This window comes from Eriocheir sinensis, unplaced genomic scaffold, assembly GCF_024679095.1.
Source record: "Eriocheir sinensis breed Jianghai 21 unplaced genomic scaffold, ASM2467909v1 Scaffold920, whole genome shotgun sequence".
In the NCBI taxonomy this organism is placed as follows: Eukaryota; Metazoa; Arthropoda; class Malacostraca; order Decapoda; family Varunidae; genus Eriocheir; species Eriocheir sinensis.
The window spans coordinates 11,006-32,500 of NW_026112298.1; the positions used below are offsets into that span (position 1 = coordinate 11,006).

General features: G+C 42.4%; 1 protein-coding gene across 1 annotated transcript in view; it reads left to right on the forward strand.

The window, feature by feature from the left end:
- Window positions 1-17,077: 17,077 nt before the first annotated feature.
- Window positions 17,078-21,495, forward strand: part of LOC126994917 (uncharacterized) — a 27,360-nt gene continuing 22,942 nt past the window's right edge. The window contains exon 1 of the mRNA XM_050854187.1: window positions 17,078-19,967. Within this exon, the coding sequence (XP_050710144.1) occupies window positions 17,110-19,967 (2,858 nt within the window). The 5' untranslated portion in view covers window positions 17,078-17,109. The remainder of the gene's footprint in view (window positions 19,968-21,495) is intronic.

A 21,495-nucleotide genomic window follows, 5' to 3' on the forward strand; every position in this document is an offset into this window, starting at 1 on the left:
GCTTTGAGTTGGCACACTTCCGCCAGTCTCTTTCCTCCCCCGCACAGTTAAGCGTCCATACAGGGGTCTTGTCGCCCTCGTATGGAGTATGCATGTCATATGTGGGTTTCAGCTCTTCTGGACAGAGTGTCGCCATTTTCTGTCTGCCGCAATGTTGTTTCTTTTCATCTTCTATCGATCAAGTTTCCTTCTGACTTTCAGCAATCGCCTGCTGCATTGACTTTCATCTTATCAGCACCAGGCATCTTTCACTCTTCATCCTTCACGCTGGTAAACCTGGAACAATCTTCCTTCATCTGTATTTCTGCCTACGACTTGAATTCTTCAAGAGGAGGTATCAGACACCTCCTGTATTTGATCTTCCTTCGGCTACACCTCTTTTGTTTCACTTCTTTAGAGCAGCCGAGTAGTGGGCTTTTTTATTGTTTTTTAGTTGCCCTTTGAGCTGCCTCTCTCTTTGTTGTAAAAAAAAAATCTCCTTTAATCCTCACCTTCTATCCCTTACCGAGGCACAGGTATCTGTGGCTACTGACGACAATCTCTACTCTGCTCCCTCCTGCTATCTCTATCCAAAATTTCAATCCAAAGCTGGATGTTGCGTCTAGGTGCGCAACGACATCACTTTATCTCGTCCCTACGACCTTGACTCTTCTGTATTTTCTGCCATATGTCTAAGACTTTATTGTCATTCTTTTACTAAATACATCTGTGCTGTTTATCTCTCACCTAACTCTACTAATTATGTAAAATTCTTTGACTATTGGAACTCTAATGTTAAGCACATCTTGACCCACTCCCTTTGCTGAAATCTCCATCATAGGAGATTTCAATGTTCACCACCAGCTTTGCCTTTCATCCTCTTTCACTGACCAGCCTGGTGAACAAGCCTACAACTTTGCTATCCTCAACGATTTAGAGCAGTTGGTTCAGCACGTATTCCCGACCGTCTTGAAGACATGCCCAACATTCTAGACCTCTTCCTTACCTCTGACCCTTCTACTTACTCTGTCAAACTGTTCTCTCCGTTGGGCTCCTCCGATCACTTCCTTTATTCTGTATCCTGTCCTATCGCTACTGTACATCCTCTGGACCCACCAAAGATGCGATGATTCTGGCATTTTGCCTCAGCTCGGTGGGACGAACTGACGATGTACTTTTCCGATTTCCCGTGGAATGATTACTGCTTCCAGGATAGAGACCCCTCTGTGTGTACCCAGCGCATTACAGAGGTGATTGTCTCTGGATTGAAAGCATACATTCCACGTACTTTCTCTATTACCTAGGCTAAAAAGCCTTGGTTTAATCACGTTTGTTCTTGTGCAATCAAAGATAGAGAGGCAGCTCAGAAAAGGTGCCTGAACCTTCGAACTCCTGCTAACCATGACCTTTACATTTCCGCCCGGAATCGTGTCAAATACTCCGACATACCAAAAGCTCCTTCATCCATAGCAAATGTCAACACCTTGCTTTCTCTAATTCTTCCAGAGACTATTTGCACCTAGCCAAAAATATCTCCTCCATTTTCACTTCTTCCTCTTTCCCGCCTTTTCTTATCCCAGACGGCAGCACTGCCGCCTCATCTATCTCTAATGCTGAGATCTTCATTCAAACTTTCTGTAACAGCTCCACTCTGGATGATTCTGGGCATATTCCTCCTACTCATCCCTCCTCTGACTCTTTCATGCCTGTTATAAAGATTCTTCATTATGATGTTTTCTATGCCCTCTCTGGCCTCAACTCTCAGAAGGCTTATGGACTTGATGGAGTGCCTCCTATTGTCCTTAACCCGAGAACGTCGGCAGACCCTTTTCTGGGCTTTCACTAGTCGTTGTTGTGGTACGGTGGACCCTAAAAAGGGCTCGCCATAAAACCCATAATTCGAGCTAATTGTAGGCGGTTGTGGCGTAGAGCAATCCACCTTACATGCCCTTGGTCACAATGGTGGGTGAGTGATCTTGAGATGGGCTTTTTTGTCATAGGTGGTGCTGTAAGGTCATGGCAGACTGAATTAGCTATCCACACAGTAATCACTTGTCAAATTCTCTAAAGTAGACAACAAGCCACTCTCGGCTAGATACCACGCGTCACAAGACTGTTTATTTTGTAACAAACACCACCGAAAAAGAATGGAGTTTGAGTAGAAGTAAATATTTTTATCAGCTTTATGGTTATGAGAGGAGTACTCTGATGTACGTTCCATGCTCTTTTCTTTTAGTCTCAAAATGCAGTGTAATGTTGACGTTTCTCGGCCACTTTTCGGCTTTCTCATAGCCGAAGCCAAAGGGTTAAAAACTGTACTTCCGTGCTGACTTCCTGCCCGGTCAAACTCTTTCGTCTCTGCCTATTAACATCTACCTTTCCTTCCTACTGGAAGTACGCCTTCATACAGCCTGTGCCTAAAAAGGGTGACCGCTCAAAACCCTCAAACTACCGCCCCATAGGTTTACTTTCCTGTCTATCTAAAGCTTTTGAATCAATCCTTAACCGGATGATTCAAAAGCACCTTACCACTTCTAACCTTCTATCTGATCGCCATTATGGGTTCCGCGAGGGGCTTTCTACTGGTGATCTTCTTGCTCTTTTAACTGACTCTTGGTCATCCTCTCTTAGCCGTTTCGATGAAACTTTCTCAGTTGCGCTAAAAATATCGAAACCCTTCGATAGAGTCTGGCACAAGTCTTTACTTTCTAAACTGCCCTCTTTCAGATTCTATCCCTCTCTGTCCCTTTATCTCCAGTTTCCTCTCCGGCCGTTCTATCTCTGCTGTGGTAGACGATCACTGTTCTTTTCCTAAACCTATCAACAGTGGTGTTCCATAAGGCTATGTTCTATCACCCACTCTCTTCCTGTTATTCATCAATGATCTAATATCTATAACAAACTTTTCTATCCACTCATACGCTGATGACTCCAATTTCCATTATTCAACTTCTTTCAACAGAAGACCCTCTCAACAGGAATTACATAACTCCAGCCTGGAGGCTACAGAACGCTTGACCTCAGACCTTCCCATTATTTCCGATTGGGGTAAAAGGAACCTTGTGTCCTTCCATGCCTCAAAAACCCAATTTCTCCACCTATCAACTCGACACAATTTTCCAAACACCTATCTCCTATTCTTCGACAACACCCAGCTCTCACCATCTTCTTCACTAAACATCCTCGGTCTATCATTAACTCAAAATCTTAACTGGAAACTTCACATCTCCTCCCTCACTAAATCAGCTTCCTCGAGGTTGGGCGTTCTGTACCGTCTCCGCCAGTTCTTCTTCCCCGCACAGTTGCTATCCACATACCGGTGCCTTGTCTGCCCTCGTATGGAGTATGCATCTCACGTGTGGGGGGGCTCCACTCACACAGCTCTCTCGGACAGAGTGGAGTCTAAGGCTCTTCGTCTCATCAGCTATACTCCTCTTACTGATAGTCTTTTACCTCTAAAATTTCGCCGCCATGTTGCCTCTCTTTCTATCTTCTATCGATATTTCCACGCTGACTGCTCTTCTGAACCTGTTAACTACATGCCTCACCATCCTCCTGCGGCCCTACCGCACATGACTTTCTATTCAAGCTCATCCCTTTACTGTCCAGATCCCTTACGCACGAGTTAGCCAGCATCTTCACTCTTTCATTCCTCACGCTGGTAATCGCTGGAACAGTCTTCCTTCATCTGTATTTCCTCCTGCCTACGACTTGAACTCTTTCGGCCACCTCTTCGGATTCTTTTGCAGCGGGCTTTTTATTATGTTTCTTTTTTTTGTGCCCTTGTGCTGTCTTCTTTGCTTTATATATATATATATATATATATATATATATATATATATATATATATATATATATATATATATATATATATATATATATATATATATATATATATATATATATATATATATATATATATATATATATATATATATATATATATATATATATATATATATATATATATATATATATATATATATATATATATATATATATATATATATATATATATATATATATATATATATATATATATATATATAAGGGTTGGATCAAATACTGATTTTTTATAAGTCAAATACAAATACAAATACTTTTGTTCGGGATTCCAAAAATACGAATACAAATACAAATACTTTTATTCCTGAATCAAAAAATACAAATACAAATACAATTACTGGTTAAAGAAATACGAAAAAAATATAAATACACCTATTCCAGATTTCAAAGATACAAATAAAAATTCTACTGAACTTATGTAAAAAATATAAACATTCTTTTTTTTTCACACAGGTTTACTCTTTACATATCATAATTGCATTTTATCATCATTTATGCCAGGAAGGATTCCGGGCCGAGTTTTGCTCGCTCAGAAGTATAAGAATTGCCGGCCTTGCTAAACACCCTCTCAGATGGTGCCGACGTTGCACAGCACCCTACGCAGAATATCCTTGGCAAAGTGCTTCAAAATTTTGAAGCGTTTTTGTATCACGCAAGTACCTCAGTAGGTTGACATAAAAAAGCAGACCACCTTCTTCCAGGTACGTTTCAAGTTCAGCCTTCACCACTGTAGTGTCGTTTGTTGATGCGCTTGCCATCATTTGCCCAGCTGGAGGCATGTAGGCAAAAAGACGAAGTTGTTTTGCATTCATGCCAGCCTCGTCTTGATTGATGCTCATGGAGACGAAAGGCTCACTCTCTTGAATTGTTTTCTTCTTCAAGGTCGACTGAAAAGACTTGGAAATTATTAGGTCCACAATCTTGGAAAGTTTTTCTTTTGCATTTCCTTACATGCCAGCTTAAACCTGGGGTTCTTGACAGCTGCGGCAATGACATCAGTCCTCTCAAGAAATGGATGCAACCTCTTTTTGATAGATGACTGTAATGTATTTGCCAAGTTGAAGCAGTAGATCAGTTTACTGTATCTATTAGATACGCGTCATAGACTCTCTCTCTCTCTCTCTCTCTCTCTCTCTCTCTCTCTCTCTCACTGGATCTGGATCTGGATACATGATTCGCAGGGCACCCGTACAGGTGCATAACACGCATACTTGTGTTGGCTGTTGGGGGGACGGGGGAGCCGAGTGTGCAGGGGAGGGAAGTGAATCAAGTGTAATTGTTAGTGTTGGTGTGTTGTGGTGACAAGTGTGTATTTGTTTTCTGAATAAGTCTATTGTACCGCAGTCTGTTGAGGGAGGCTGTTCCAGCGGTGTATGGTGCGTGGAAAGTATGAGTGCTTGTATGCGTCAGTGTTGGTGTGATATGTTTGCTATTTATGGATGTGTGTGTTACAAGTACGTCGACTGTTTACGTTGTATGAGTATGTATGTGGGTCAATGTCAATGTGAGTGTTTGTGCTCTTGTACATAAGTGTAAGCCTGTGTGCTTGTCTGCGTAAGTGAAGAGGTTCCATGTTTATCTGTTATTTGTGATGCCAGGCGTTCGAGTGTAATTGTTTGTAATGAACCTAACCGCTTTGGTGTTGATTTGTTCTAACCTATCATTGTTTCTGCGTGTGTAAGGATCCCACACCGTGGAGCAGTATTCCAGTGTTGGTCTCACAAGTGTGTCATAAGCTATGCGTTTAATGTCAGGTGTGCAGTTATGTAAATTCCTCCTCAGGAACCCCAGCGTTCGGTTGGCTGTGGCACTGATATGGTCTATGTGGGAGCTGAACTTAAGGTTAGTGGATAGGTGGATACCAAGATACTTGCGTGTGTGGACTGATTCTGGTTCTGAATTATGGAGAGTGTAAATGTGATGGATGGGGTTGTGTACTCTGGTGAATCTTAGCAGTTTGCACTTGGCTGGTCGGAAGTGCATCTGTCAGGTGCGCTACCACCGCTGGAGGGCGTCCAAGTCTTTTTGTAGTAGTCTGCAGTCATCAGTAGTCTTTACTGCTCTAAACAGCAAACTATCGTCGGCAAATAGTCTAGGGGAAGAGTTAGGCGTTGACAGTGGAAGATCGTGAATGTACAGGAGGAAAAGAAGGGGGCCTAGAACGGTGCCTTGTGGGACACCTGAAGAAACAGGGACAGTGTCAGATGAAAATCCGTCAAGAAGAACATGTTGAGTTCGGTTAGCAAGAAATGCAGTGATCCAGTGAAGAATAGGTCCTGAAATACCGTAGTATTTCAATTTTAATGTCAATCTTTTGTGCGGGACTTTGTCGAAGGATTTGGCAAAATCTCACTCACTCACTCACTCTCTCTCTCTCTCTCTTGAGAGTGGGCGCCTGTCACTAGTGGCGTCCCTCAGGGCTCGGTCCTTGGCCCAGTGCTCTTCATTATTTACATCAACGACGTGGATGTTGGACTCAATAACCGCATTAGTAAATTTGCAGACGACACAAAGATTGGTAACTCGGTTCTCACTGACGAAGACAGGCAAAGCCTCCACGAGGATTTGCACAAAATTTCAGCTTGGTCGGATAGATGGGAGATGCCCTTTAACGTAGACAAGTGCCAGGTCCTTCAAGTTGGAACGAGGAATAAGAAGTACAAATACGAAATGCGCGGCGTTAAACTCAAAAGCGTTCAATGCGTCAAAGACTTGGGGTCAAAATCGCGTCAAACCTCAAATTCTCACAGCAATGCATCGATGCAGCAAATAAAGTGAACAGAATGTTGGGCTTCATTAAAAGAAACTTTGTATTCAAGAATAAAGATGTAATACTCCCGCTCTACAACAGTTTAGTCAGACCCCACTTGGAATATGCGGTACAGTTTTGGTCTCCCCACCATGCAAAGGATATTGCTAAATTAGAAGGTGTTCAGCGTCGGGACACGAAAATGATCCCTTCCTTGCGCAACAAATCCTACGAAGAAAGGCTTTCTACCCTTAACATGTTCTCTTGAAAACCGCCTCCGGAGGAAAACTGAGAAACGTCGCCTCCGAGGAAAAAACAGTCGAATGTTTTAAAATACTTAATGGTTTCACGAATGTAGACAGATCAACATTGTTTATGATCGATGACACTCTGCGCACGAGGAACAATGGCGTAAAACTCAGATGTAGACAAGTAAATTCAGACTGCACCAAATTTTTCTTCACCAACGTTGTAGTGCGAGAATGGAATAAGCTTCCACCATCAGTGGTCCAGTGTAACACGATTGACTCCTTCAAAAATAAGCTCGACCGTCACTTCCTTCAACTTAATATCAACTAGAGTAGAAATGCAACGTTTTGGAGTCTTCTGATTAATGTAAAATCACTTAGGTTTAAGGGCAGACCACCAAGTCTGGACCATGGGGTCTGTGTGGTCTGATTTTCTATGTAAATCTATGTAAATCTCTCTCTCTCTCTCTCTCTCTCTCTCTCTCTCTCTCTGCGAGTGTGTATATCCTCCTCAAATGGTTTTGACTCAAAAAATAAATTCAAATACAAAATACTTTTTTTCTGGGTTCCATAATACAAATACAAAATACTTTTTCTCTGGATGCTAAAATACAAATACAAATACAAATACATTAAAATTGTATTTAATTACAATTCAAATACAGATACAATTACAATTCTATTTGATCCACCCCTGATATATATATATATATATATATATATATATATATATATATATATATATATATATATATATATATATATATATATATATATATATATATATATATATATATATATATATATATATATATATATATATATATATATATATATATATATATATATATATATATATATATATATATATATATATATATATATATATATATATATATATATATATATATATATATATATATATATATATATATATATATATATATATATATATATATATATATATACAATGTGTGTTCGAGTGTGTGTGTGCATGTGTGTGTGTGTGTGTGTGTGTGTGTGTCCAAGTATTTCTGGACATATTCTTACTCGCTGCAATCATCCTCTATAGAACAGTTCTCCTGTCCACCCTCTGTAACACCTTAACCACTTCTACTCAGTCTTTTCTTATCCCTGCCCATTAATTGTGTGATTATATTTAGTGTGTCTATGTGGAAGAGATGTGTAAGAAATAATGACGAAAAGTGTGCATTACCTTATAGATAGCCTACTATCATAGCCTTCAGTGCGTGCTTTGAAGGGCCCGTTCTCCCTTTAAAACTGGCAGTATTATTATTATACTTTGTGTTTTATGTGATGGCATTGATTATTAAAGTAGGGTTCAGTTATTCAATTATTTTACGAATACTTTGTAGTTATGAAACTACATACATCATCTGAATCATATATATTTGGTAGGTGTCTTTCATACAATGTATGACGTCATACACAGCCAATCAGGTGAAAGGGGGGCGGAGCTTAGCAGAATGGGGGAGGGGCTTCTCGGTGCAAATTGGCCAAGTTAATTTGGACAGACTATAGCTACATTTCGTACGTATGTCGGTGGCAACAGCACCGTATCTCTAAGGTAACTTTTTCAAGACTTAACTTTGTGCTGAATGGCTTTGGTAGCATCGATTTGCAATCTGTCTGCAGTTGTGAATAAAGCATTGAAAGAGCCATAATCGGGAGCCTCCGTGCTGTTGTAGGTGCCAGGGGAGGATCACCTATAAGGATTAACAAAAAAAATACGTGAAATTGTGACGCGAAAAAGAAAAAAAACTAATTCCAATATTATCAAAACAGAAGGTAAAGGAATGTTTGCAAATGAAGAAATAGCTCAACACACACCTCGGATGAAGGAAATATACGTGGAATGAAAAACATGCTCAGCATCTCGAAATTCATGAGGGAAAAGGAAACTCATGTTTCAAAAACAAAGTTGCAAAAAAACTGTTCGTGATCCAACCTTCATAATTATGTGCGATTCATCCATCAATTTGGTGCCGCAGTCATGCACTCTGATTGTTCCAGGGATGAAAAACGAGGCCCCCCATAAGACACAACCTATCCTACCTTGAAGGCGTAGGAGGTCCAGTGGTTGCTGGTTGTCAGCCAGCGGTGGCCTGTGGGTGACGGGGGAAAAAAGAGTCGACAATCGGGAGCCCCGTCGCACGCACGGGAATGCACAGGGAAGACTGAAAAGGAACCTATTCTTACGGCGTGATCATAGAGCTGCGAGTGCTCACGGGCAGCACTGGACGGTGGTTCAGCTAATATGCTTCTGCTAAACGCTAGTAACCGGGATGTTTTAACCTAGGCTAAACGTGTCCGGGTTCGTGTCACACAGTTTTCGAGAATAGCATTTTCACAGGGCGTCGGACATTGATGCTATTCTGGGAGAGAAAGTTTGAAACCGCGACCCAATTAGGTGCCAAATGTGGATGATGACGGCACTTGTAGGAGTAACTTTAGGGCAAACTTCGCTAAAATATACGGGCACGGGCAGCGAGGCTAGGAGTGTCATGTGTGTACCGCCTCTCGTTCATGTCGTTATGTCGACGTGACGTTTAACTGTGACGTAGTAGTAATCACCGACTCAACCGGCAGTCCTCTCTCTCTCTCTCTCTCTCTCTCTCTCTCTCTCTCTCTCTCTCTCTCTCTCTCTCACACACACACACACACACAGTAACAATAGTTCAGCCCTGTACATAGGGATGATGCTCATATGAAAATGTTATTTGAGTTTCATTCGCAGGAAACTACTCATCCCTTGCCTGGAAAATACGGCCTTTGGTGCTGCATGCGTATAACGTAGAGCAGCGGTTGTTAACCATTTTACCACTTTGCCCTGCTTGGTACGTCCCGCCACGCCCCCTGCCACCTGGCCTGGCCCTCAGTTCATCATCCCTAGCATCATCCCTATGTACAGGGCTGAACTATTGTTAATCTGTGTGTGTGAGAGAGAGAGAGAGAGAGAGAGAGAGAGAGAGAGAGAGAGAGAGAGAGAGAGAGAGAGAGAGACTGCTGGTTGAGTCGGTGATTACTACTACGTCATAGTTAAACATCACGTCGACGTCACGACATGAACGAGAGGCGGTACACACATGACGACACACCTGGCCTCGTTCCCCGTGCCCGTATATTTTAGCGAAGTTTGCCCTAAAGTTACTCCTACAAGTGCCGTAATCATCCACATTTGGCACCTAAGCCTATTTTAGCCAATAAGGTCGGTGTCTCAAACATCCTCCCCAAAAATTCCATCTTTGTCCGAGGCTCTGTTAAAATGTTTTTCTCGCAAAACTGTGACACAGACCCGGAAACGCTTAGTGGTTCGAACCGATCTAGCCACGTGTTCACAGGTTCAAACCGTGGAGGTACAATGAGTCGAGTCGACTTCAGCCCCTGACCAGTGAAGCCACCGAACTGTCGTTAACTGTCATCCTCTCGCCCTCACGATGCGGGATACCTGGCAAATGTCAGGTGTTCAGTCAGGTCAGGCTCGTCAGTCCACAGGCCACCTGGGTTTCCGCGGTGTGGAATTACCCTAGTAGAATCATTTCTAGTTCAGCTACGAGACCATCAGCATAGTTACTCAAAGCTGTTGCTGAAACCTATTAACATATGAGGTATTTCTATTCCGGAAAAGTTTACAGAGAGCTTTAAAAGCTGCTAAAATTATGAACACTCCGACTGTCATTGCCGGTTAGTGGCAGATAAACAGGTAAGCAAAGAAACATCAGTGAATTAGTGGTGGGATAAGCTTGCAGAATCTTGAAATTGGTTTTTGCCTCCATTTATTATGCAGAAAATTATATTAGTATTTATGAAATAGTTCTACCGCATCAGTAAGTGTGCGGCAATCAAAATCAACACCGTCTCAATGGGCAAGACGTGGCCTGAAGGCAGTAACCAAGGCGGTGGGCGAGAGCTCTCACCCGGGTCAGCGCCATCGTGACGACAAGGGTGGCAGTTAGTGACTGGTCGGCGGCTTCACCTCGTTCAGCGGGATTAGCGGCCCGTGGCGACTCCACCAATTCTACCGCCATGATTCGAATCCTAGATTAGCGCTTCGTTTGCCTTTTTTTTGTCTCCTATGACTGGGGTTGGCTTTCTTGGTGGGGCCCGGTGGCCGGCCGTAGCCCGTTATGGTGCTGGCAAGTGTTTATAGTGGTGCCATCTTGTTTGGCCAATGCTGCTCACCGGAGGCCACCTTTGATCCTCTTTTTAGAGATAATTTAGAGTCCGGGTTGATAGGTGGTCTTCAGGTCAGAATGTAGGTAGTCTTAGGCCACTCGGCGATGACTGAAAAATTGCCAGCTTGTTTGTGGCGAAGGGCGGGACGCGAACCTGCCGAACCGCACGGTGACCACTCAGCCGCCCCTCTCAGCATAATGCAAATGCAGACCACAGATGCCTGCAGCTCGTTAGGGATCGAGTCTTTCAATTTGAAAAGGGTAAGCTACCTATTATTTTCCCATGTTTAAAAATCACCCTAACATTTATCTAAGAATAAAAGTCACATAATAACTCATCCAGGGAGAGAAGAGACAGTTAGACACCTGCCGAATTGGGCGTAAGCTACTCCCGGTGAGATATATAAGAGGGCCGAGAGGGTGCTGCAAACCTGTCAAGGAACCTCCGTGTCCTCACTTTCCGTTTCTCTGTTGTCTCATCAGCACCGGAGAGTAGTTCAGCATGCTCTCTAAAGACAAATCCTCTCTCTTTCTACACCACACTACATTCACACACATCACTTTCTCCTTCTTTTTTTCTGGGGAAGGGAATCAAAATTGACCTCAGACTGGACTTCCTTTTGGCGCCGACCATAAGAAGTGTCCTGATAACTCTTTCAACTTTTGCAACATTCGCGGTCTTTGCTCTAACTTCCATTCTGAGGAACACACTCCCCCCTACTTTAAACCACTCCTTCGCTTCCTAACCGAAACCCAGATCTCAGAGGCCACTGACAGTTATCTCTACTCTGTTCCTTTCAACCAACGCTATCCTATATTTCAATTCAAAGCTGAATATTGCGCCTCTTAAAGCAACGACATAACTTGCTATCGTCCCCATGACCTTAACTCTTCAGAATTTTCCACCATCTTGCTGAGACTTTGTTGTCATTCCATTACTAAGTACATCTCTGTTGTTTGTCCCTCACCTAAGTCAACCATCTATGTAAAATTCTTTCACTTTAAATTCCAAAGTGGAACACATCTTGACTCACACTCCCTCGCTAAAATCTCCATCTTAGGATATTTCAATGTTCATTTAACACATTCCACGCTCCTTGTCTACTCCCCACGCAGAATCCTTGGTTCAAGCACGCTTGTTCTCGTGCTATAATAAATAAAGAGACAGCTCACAAAAAGTACCAGAGCCTTCGCACTAATGCTAATCATAATATGTAAACTTCCACCCGGAATCGTGCCAAATCCAACTAACCAAAAACTCCGTCATCAATAGAAAATGTCAAAACCATCCTTTCTCTAGTTCTTCCAGAGACTTCTAGCACCTGGCTATCTAACAATTTGACTTCTTCATCTTTCTCACCTCCACTTTGTCACAATGGCAGCACAGCTGTCACATATGTCTCAAAGGCTGAACTCTTAGCTCAAACCTTCTCTATAAATTCAATTCTAGACAATGCAGGGCATATCCCTCCCACTCCTCCCCCTTCTGACTCAGCTATGCCTGCCATTAAAATTCTTAGGAGTGATGTTTTCTATGCCCTCTCCGGCCTCAACCCTCAGAAGGCTTACGGGGCCGATGGAGGGCCTACTATTGTCCTTAAAAATTGTGCTTCCGTGCTGACACCCTGCCTGCTCAAACTCTTTCGCCTCTGCCTTTCAACATCAACCTTTCCTTCCTGCTGGAAGTAAGACTTCATACAGCCTGTGCCCTAGAAGGGTGACCGTACCAGTCCCTCAAACTACCGTCCTATATGTTGACTTTCCTGTCTTTCTAAATCTTTTAAATCAATCCTTAACCGAATTTTTTTAAACATCTATCAACTTCTCACCTCCTATCTGATCGCCAGTTTGGGTTCCGCAAAAGGCGTTCTACTGGTGACCCTGTCTTTCTACCTGACTCCTGGTAATCCTCTTTCAGCCGTTCCGGTGAAATTTTCGCTGCTGCTTTAGGCATCTCAAAAGCTTTTGATAAGGTCTGGCACAATTTTTTTCCTGTCCAAACTATCCTCCTAAGGATTCTATCCCTCTCTCTGGATCTTTATCTCCAGTTTCTTTTCTGGCCGATCTGTCTCTGCTATGGCAGACGGTCACTGTTCTTCCCCTAAACTTGTCAACTGTGGTGTACCACAGGGCTCTATTTTACATCCCACACTTCTGTTGTTCATTGATGATCTTTCCAAAATAAACTGTCCTATCCACTCTTACTCCTCCTACTCTGCTTCACTCAACATTATCTATCATAAGACCCTCCTTACACGAATGACAAGCCTCTAGACTGGACACTGCAGAACGCTGTCATTTCTGGCTGGGGCAGGAGGAGCTTGGTATCCTTCAACGTCTCAAAAACTTAGTTTCTCCACCTGTCAAGAGTGTCAACTCGACACAATCTTTCAAACAACTATCCCCTATTTTTCTACAATACTCAGCTGTCAACTTCTTCTACACTAAACATTCTCGGTCTATCCTTAATTAACTCATAATCTTAACTGGAAACCTCATATCTCTTCTCTCGATAAGTCAGCTTCCTCGAGGTTAGGCGTTCTTTATTGTCTCCGCCAGATATTTTCCCCCTCTCAGATGATGTCTATATACAGAGGCCTTGTCCGCCCCCAGATGAAGTATACATCTCACGTGTGGGGGGCTCCACTCACACAGCTTTCCTGGACAGAGGGGAGTCTAAGGCTCTTCGTCTCATCAACTCCCTTCCTCTTACCTGCAGTCTTCTAGCTCTTAAATTGCGCCGCAATGTTGCATTTCTTTCAACCTTTTATCGATACTTTCGTGCTGACTGCTCCTCTGAACTTGCTAATAGGATGCCTCCCCTCCTCCCGCGGCCCCGCTGCGCATGACTTTCCACTGTTGCTCATCCCTATGCTGTCCAAATCCTTCATACAAGAGTTAACTAGCATCTTCATTATTTTGCCCCTTGCGCTGCTAGACTCTGGAACATCCTTCCTTCGTCTGTACTTCTTCCTGCCTATGACTTGAACTCTTTCCAGAGAAGAGTATCAGGACGCCTCTCCACCCGAAACTGACCTCTCTTCTGGCCTCTCGTTCTATTCTATTTTGCCGGAGCAGCGTCTAGCGGGACTTTACGTTCTTGACTTTGTTTTTGCCCTCGAGTTTCCTCCCTTGCTGTAAAAAAAAAACTCAGTCTACTATTCAGAGGAAAAAGCTACTTTTACCAATAAGCATATGGTGCGACCTGTGGCTCTCTCGGTGTGAATAGTCTGTCTGATTGTTTACCGGTTTGTATACACAAAAAAAATCACTAAATCGATTGCAAACAAGGCTTGTTTGATGAACTGTAATTCAGTGTGCAGAATGAAGTACTGTGACTTGAACAAATGTTATACGCCCTGGCAACAAGTGTGACAAAGACCAAATTCCTTTTACCGGAAATAGAGATAAACGGAGAAAATTTTGTGGTTAGCAACGTAAATGTTTATATTCTATATACCAATGTAGAAACTATTCCGTTGCAATTTCTTGACATCAGTGTCAAGAAATGGCATTGTATCATTATATTCAATTTCTGCAGTAAACTTTAGGTTAGCATGGTAAGAACTGAAATGCCCTAAATGAAATTGAACTTGATCCTTTTCCCTGAAAACTATAAATGTGTCGTCCACAATACGACGGAAAAGAGTGGCTTGAAATCCCACGAACATTCCTTTATTTATTTATTTTCGTGCTAAGAGAGAAATACGTCAGCAAGCATACGACCTAAAGGACTGTACACGGCTGCACCATCGACCTGTGTGTGTGCACGTGCTTATTGACATGAATAAACTCTTATACAGACAATGGCAACAGCGTAGGAAATTGTTTCTTGTCAAAGCCAAATACTATCTTGAAATAGTTCATTGATGCATATGGTAATAGTTTCTCCAAGTGGAGTATTGGTATATAAGGACTGCAGATGAAAACTAACAAGGTGTCAGATACCACACGACAAACTCTTTAATTCTTTAACAAAAGGAAAATAATCTTCTACATGAAGAAATGAAGGCCCGTGTGTCGGTGCTACGAGTCTAGGGCCTCAACATAATTGGCCACGCAAGTGTTTTAGAGGTAGATAACTTCGTGCAAGTGCGAGGCGTAAAGGAGTTTTCCCGCTGTGGCGTCGAGTCTCGTACCCTTGAATTATATATTCCACTGTGTTTCATTACACGGGGATGGGTGAATTTCAGCAAGATACCGTGTCCATTGCCAACTGCTTCTCATACAAGGGGTGCAGGTTGTCTCATTTATTACATTTACCGACATACAAGGGGTGCAGGTTGTCTCATTTACCACATTTACCGACATACAAGGGGTGCAGGTTGTCTCATTTATTACATTTACCGACATACAAGGGGTGCAGGTTGTCTCATTTATCACATTTACTGACATTCAAGGGATGCAGGTTGTCTCATTTATCACATTTACCGACATTCAAGGGGTGCAGGTTGTCTCATTTATCACATTTACTGACATTCAAGGGGTGTAGGTTGTCTCATTTATCACATTTACTGACATTCAAGGGGTGTAGGTTGTCTCATTTATTACATTTATCGACATACAAGGGGTGTAGGTTGTCTCATTTATCACATTTACCGACATACAAGGGATGCAGGTTGTCTCATTTATCACATTTACCGACATACAAGGGGTGCAGGTTGTCTCATTTATCACATTTACTGACATTCAAGGGATGCAGGTTGTCTCATTTATCACATTTACTGACATTCAAGGGGTGTAGGTTGTCTCATTTATCACATTTACCGACATACAAGGGGTGCAGGTTATCTCATTTATCACATTTACCGACATACAAGGGGTGTAGGTTGTCTCATTTATCACATTTACCGACATACAAGGGGTGCAGGTTATCTCATTTATCACATTTACCGACATACAAGGGGTGCAGGTTATCTCATTTATCACATTTACCGACATACAAGGGGTGCAGGTTATCTCATTTATCACATTTACCGACATACAAGGGGTGCAGGTTAGCTCATTTATCACATTTATCGACATACAAGGGGTGCAGGTTAGCTCATTTATTACATTTACCGACATACAAGGGGTGCAGGTTATCTCATTTATCACATATATCAAGATACAAGAGATGCAGGTTATCTCATTTATCACATTTACCGACATTCAAAGGGTGCAAGAACAAACTTTCATATTTAAAGCATTTTCAAATTCAAAACGTACGTTGTAATTTATTTCAATACAAATTAAAATAAATTTGGGTGGGACAATATCGGTATATGTGATAAATAAAACCTGCACACTTTGTATATCGGTAAACGTGATAAATGAGATAACCTGCACCCCTTGTCTGTCGGTAAATGTGATAAATGAGATAACCTGCACCCCTTGTCTGTCGGTAAATGTGATAAATGAGAAAACCTGCACTCCTTGTTTGTCGGTAAATGTGATAAATGAGATAACCTGCACCCCTTGTCTGTCGGTAAATGTGATAAATGAGATAACCTGCACCCCTTGTCTGTCGGTAAATGTGATAAATGAGATAACCTGCACCCCTTGTCTGTCGGTAAATGTGATAAATGAGATAATCTGCACCCCTTCTATGTCGGTAAATGTAGTAAATGAGACAACCTACACCCCTTGTATGTCGGTAAATGTAGTAAATGAGACAACCTACACCCCTTGTATGTCGGTAAATGTGATAAATGAGACAACCTGCACCCCTTATATATCGGTAAATGTGATAAATGAGATAACCTGCACCCCTTCTATGTCGGTAAATGTAGTAAATGAGACAACCTACACCCCTTGTATGTCGGTAAATGTGATAAATGAGATAACCTGCACCCCTTGTATGTCGGTAAATGTGATTAATGAGACAACGTGCACCCCTTGTATGTCGGTAAATGTGATAAATGAGATAACCTGCACCCCTTGTATGTCGGTAAATGTGATAAATGAGATAACCTGCACCCCTTGTATGTCGGTAAATGTGATAAATGAGATAACTTGCACCTCTTGTATGTCGGTAAATGTGATAAATGAGACAACCTACACCCCTTGTATGTCGGTAAATGTGATAAATGAGACAACCTACACCCCTTGTATGTCGGTAAATGTGATAAATGAGATAACCTGCACCCCTTGTATGTCGGTAAATGTGATAAATGAGACAACCTGCACCCCTTGTATGTCGGTAAATGTGATAAATGAGATAACCTGCACCCCTTGTATGTCGGTAAATGTGATAAATGAGATAACTTGCACCTCTTGTATGTCGGTAAATGTGATAAATGAGATAACCTGCACCCCTTGTATGTCGGTAAATGTGATAAATGAGATAACTTGCACCTCTTGTATGTCGGTAAATGTGATAAATGAGACAACCTACACCCCTTGTATGTCGGTAAATGTGGTAAATGAGATAACCCGCACCCTTCGTCTGACAAGCAGTCGACAACAGACACGGTACCGTGCCAAAATTCATCCACCCTGTGTGTATGTAAACAAGACGGACGGACTAAAACAAGGGGAGAGGAGTCGACGCCACACCGGCACTGTGTCCTCCCGAGTGAGTGATGACGCCATGTACGTCCTTACAGGTAACCAAGCGTCCTGGACACCAACCAGCAGCCACCGACAGAAGATGGCGGTCTTCACGCAAAGTGATTGCTTCCGTTTGAAGTTATTGCGCGTCCTGGAGACGGCCGGCCAGAAGGTGATGACGTACACCCTCCTGTGCGGGACACCAGGCAAGAACCCGAGCGAAACCCTCATCGAATACCTCGCCAGGCTTCCGGACACCTCGACGGCCAAATACAAGAACATGACCACAAGGCAAAAAAGAAATTGCTTCGATAGAGATCAGAAGCAAATGATCATTATTGATCCTTCATGTAGCAGCTTTGATATTACCTTGCTCTTTAAAGCGATCACAGTGGCATGCGAAGGATTGGATGATACTACTGACCTTGCTAGGCTGGTCAAGAAGATAAAGGACACGAGGAATGTCTTGGTGCATGATGTACATAAAACAGCGACTCAACATGTATTCCTAACCGAACTTAAAAAGTTGCAGGAAGACTTTGATGAAACACTACAAGCCACGAAGGAGAAGTACAACACAGACGGGGTGGAGTGTGTCGAGAAGAAGAACGAAGTGACACAGCTGGTCCATGCCATCAGGGACGAGAAGATTGGTAATGCTGAAATACGGAACTTCTCGTACGAGTATCTGCCGCATTTCCAGAGGGAGGCTAACGAGGAACTCAAACAAAAGATTGACCATGCCAAACACTTTAACCCGCTTTCCTTTCTCAGCGGCCATGAAGATCGCGAAGTGAACGTAAAAACTATTTTTACAGAAATCAAAATTCAAGAAGAAAATAAGGAAAATGAGAATATCCATTACTTGGAGCTACTCACTCTCGCCCAGAATAAAAGTGCACCCTCCAAGCCACACCTCCTACTGTTGGAGGGAGAAGCAGGCAGTGGAAAAACCACTCTGGTTACATACATTGTTTCCGATTACCTGGAGGGTAATCGCCGCATGGCGGGCCTCGACCACTACCATCTACTCTTATGGGTCGTGTGCCGGGAGGAGACTAGCGACACTCTTGAGAAGCTGGTGAAGAGGCTCCTGCCCTACGCCTCCTCCAAGTATGGCTACCTTCTGATGCCTTTACTGAAACTAAGCAAGGTCATCATTATCATCGATGGACTCGATGAGATGATGGAGACATCGCGCCCTCTCCTTGATGACATCCTGAACCAAGCTAAAGACTGCCCTGACTTCACTTTACTTTCAACATCCCGCCCGGAAGCCATACAAAGAATGAAAAGCAAGTCCAAAAACTTTAAGCTTTCCCATCTCAAGCTAGAGGGCGTTTCCGTTGATATGAGGACGGAGATGGCGTTAGTCCACTACCGCTGGCTGTGTGGCGCGGGGTCTAGAGACGAGGACGGCCTCAGGAAGGTCATGCAGCAGATGGGATGGAAGCAAATGTTCAACCTGCCACTTAATATCCTCTTCCTCGTTACTTTCATCTACTACGAGCCTAATAAACTAGAAAGCACCATAACCCAGACCGAGCTTTACCAAGAAATCATAAATTGGTGTGTGGAGAAGCTGAAGGAGACGCTGTTGCGCCGTCATTCACACCTCACAGAACACCTCCTGCAGATAAATATTGGAAATTTTTTGAAGCAGTGTTATGAAATTGCACTGAAAGGCCTTATTCAGGACAAAATATATCTCGATGATGAAGATCGAAATAAGCTGGAAGAGTTCAGTAGTAAAAATAATCTCCCAATAGAAGACGTCTTGCCAGCCTTTTACTCCATGCGGCGGCAATCGGTACGCGGGGTGACGAAACCACACTACTTCGCTCCACACAAAGGATTACAAGACTTTTTTGCGGCCTGCCACATTCATGGATGCTTCAGTAACAACTACAACCCAGGAGACATCCGAAAAGAGCTACACAAAATGGCAGGACAAAACCTACAGCTTGGCCCACTGAGGAACATGATATGTAATCTACTGGGGCTGCTCAGCCGTCGCAGTCCCAGTGTCAAGGCGGTAGAGGAAACCGTGGACCTGTTACAAAAGTCTGGGATGGAAGACACTAATGACTGGCTGTCTGTGCTGGCGGACACGGAGCCCGATATCGACACCATGCTAAGGGTGGCACAGCATATAGACGAAAACCGGGATAATGATAATGAATATGTTACCAATGAAGTTATAAGAGTAATTGACGGCACAGTGAACATTGCCGCTGCCCTTCTGCCTGTCATCCGTCGAAGGAAAGTCACCATAGACCTGACGAGGGACCAAAGTGGAATGGAAGACTTGGGTGCAGCCCTTAATGACCATAAATTAACCGACCTAATCTTGCGTCACCACTTCAAACTCCCTCGTCCAGACACTTCCTCGGCTCCCCTGCTGCAACAAGCCCCCAGGTAAGACACGTCCACTCACCTCCACCATTGCACTGCGGACAACAGGGACTCACTGTGCTCCTGCCTACCCCGAAACTTTCTATCCATCTATCTGTCAATCCCCTTTCTAAGCTACCTAGCAATCAATCCATCTAATATATAAACAGAAGAAGCCTGCCCTTACCTAATTTCCACTTTAATTATCCTGAAATTGATACAAGTACACCATAACACAAAAATTTTCCTATGAGGTGAATTGACAGATATGATATTCATCACCACGATTATCATTAAATCTGGTTTTCCTTTTGGCTATTTTGGTTGTGATCATAATACATCATTACCAACACCAGAACGAGCTAATATATTATCTCATTAGTTTCGTTTATATTATTATTATTATTATTATTATTATTATTATTATTATTATTATTATTATTATTATTATTATTATTATCATTATTATTATTATTAATATTCCCATTATTATTAGTATTATTATTATTGGTATAGATATACAGTCATTAGTAGTAGTAGCAGTAGTAGTAGTAGTAGTAGTAGTAGTAGTAGCAGTAGTAGCAGTAGAAGTAGTAGTATAGTCAGTTTCATTCCGTCTGTCCACTCGGTAACGCGGATGTGGCACCTGCGCATTGTGAGTTCGTGATTGCATGAAGATCAACTTTATGTTTTCAGTGATATATTTGAGTGTTTGTGTATACAAAACAAGTGTTAATAGCACAAAAACTGTGCAAGATCGGCGTCGCATGACCCTCCAACACGCCCCAAACAATTTGTATTATGCAACTAGGGGTCTAAAATGGAAAATGCTGAAAAATAAAGATGGCGCCACTATAAACACTTGCCTGCGCCACAACAGGCTGGGGCCGACCATCAGGCCCTACTATGAAGGCCTACCGGCGTCACAGACAAAGACGTAAAAAAGAAAAAAAAAACTGACTGTTTATAATGCCATGTTGTAGGGTTCATCAGAGCTAACAAATATTATTATACAATGTCATGTCTACAATGCATGGATAAGCCAGGAAAACAACTTGAAGAAAACAACAGCAACAACAACAACAACACTAAGATGGACAATCTGTTGATCGGCGTCTGCGACGCCGATAAAAAAAACTCGAGCCCTCTTATATGAACCGCAAACATGCCGTTTTGCATCGATAATCTTCCATACACGCACACGAAGGAACAACTTATATATCAAACATCATAGTTTGATCATACGCGAACGATTCATAGCCTTTCAGATACCCATATATCGTCTCATTCAGGTCCATAAAGTGATAATTTTGATGCGTTGCATGTAAATAACGTGGGAAGCCTAACTTGCGAAGTAGACTATAGCATCGCATTCAACAGTTATTTATTGTTACATGTTATTTCTATTATTAATAGTTATCTACATGCAGTAAGTCATTAAAATACCCTTTATTTACACTTGCAGATACAGACAGATGTCTTTTATTGCGTCTTCCATTTAGCGTAACCCGTTTATGGGTCGTGATCTGTAGAGTCCCTTGATAGAGAGAGT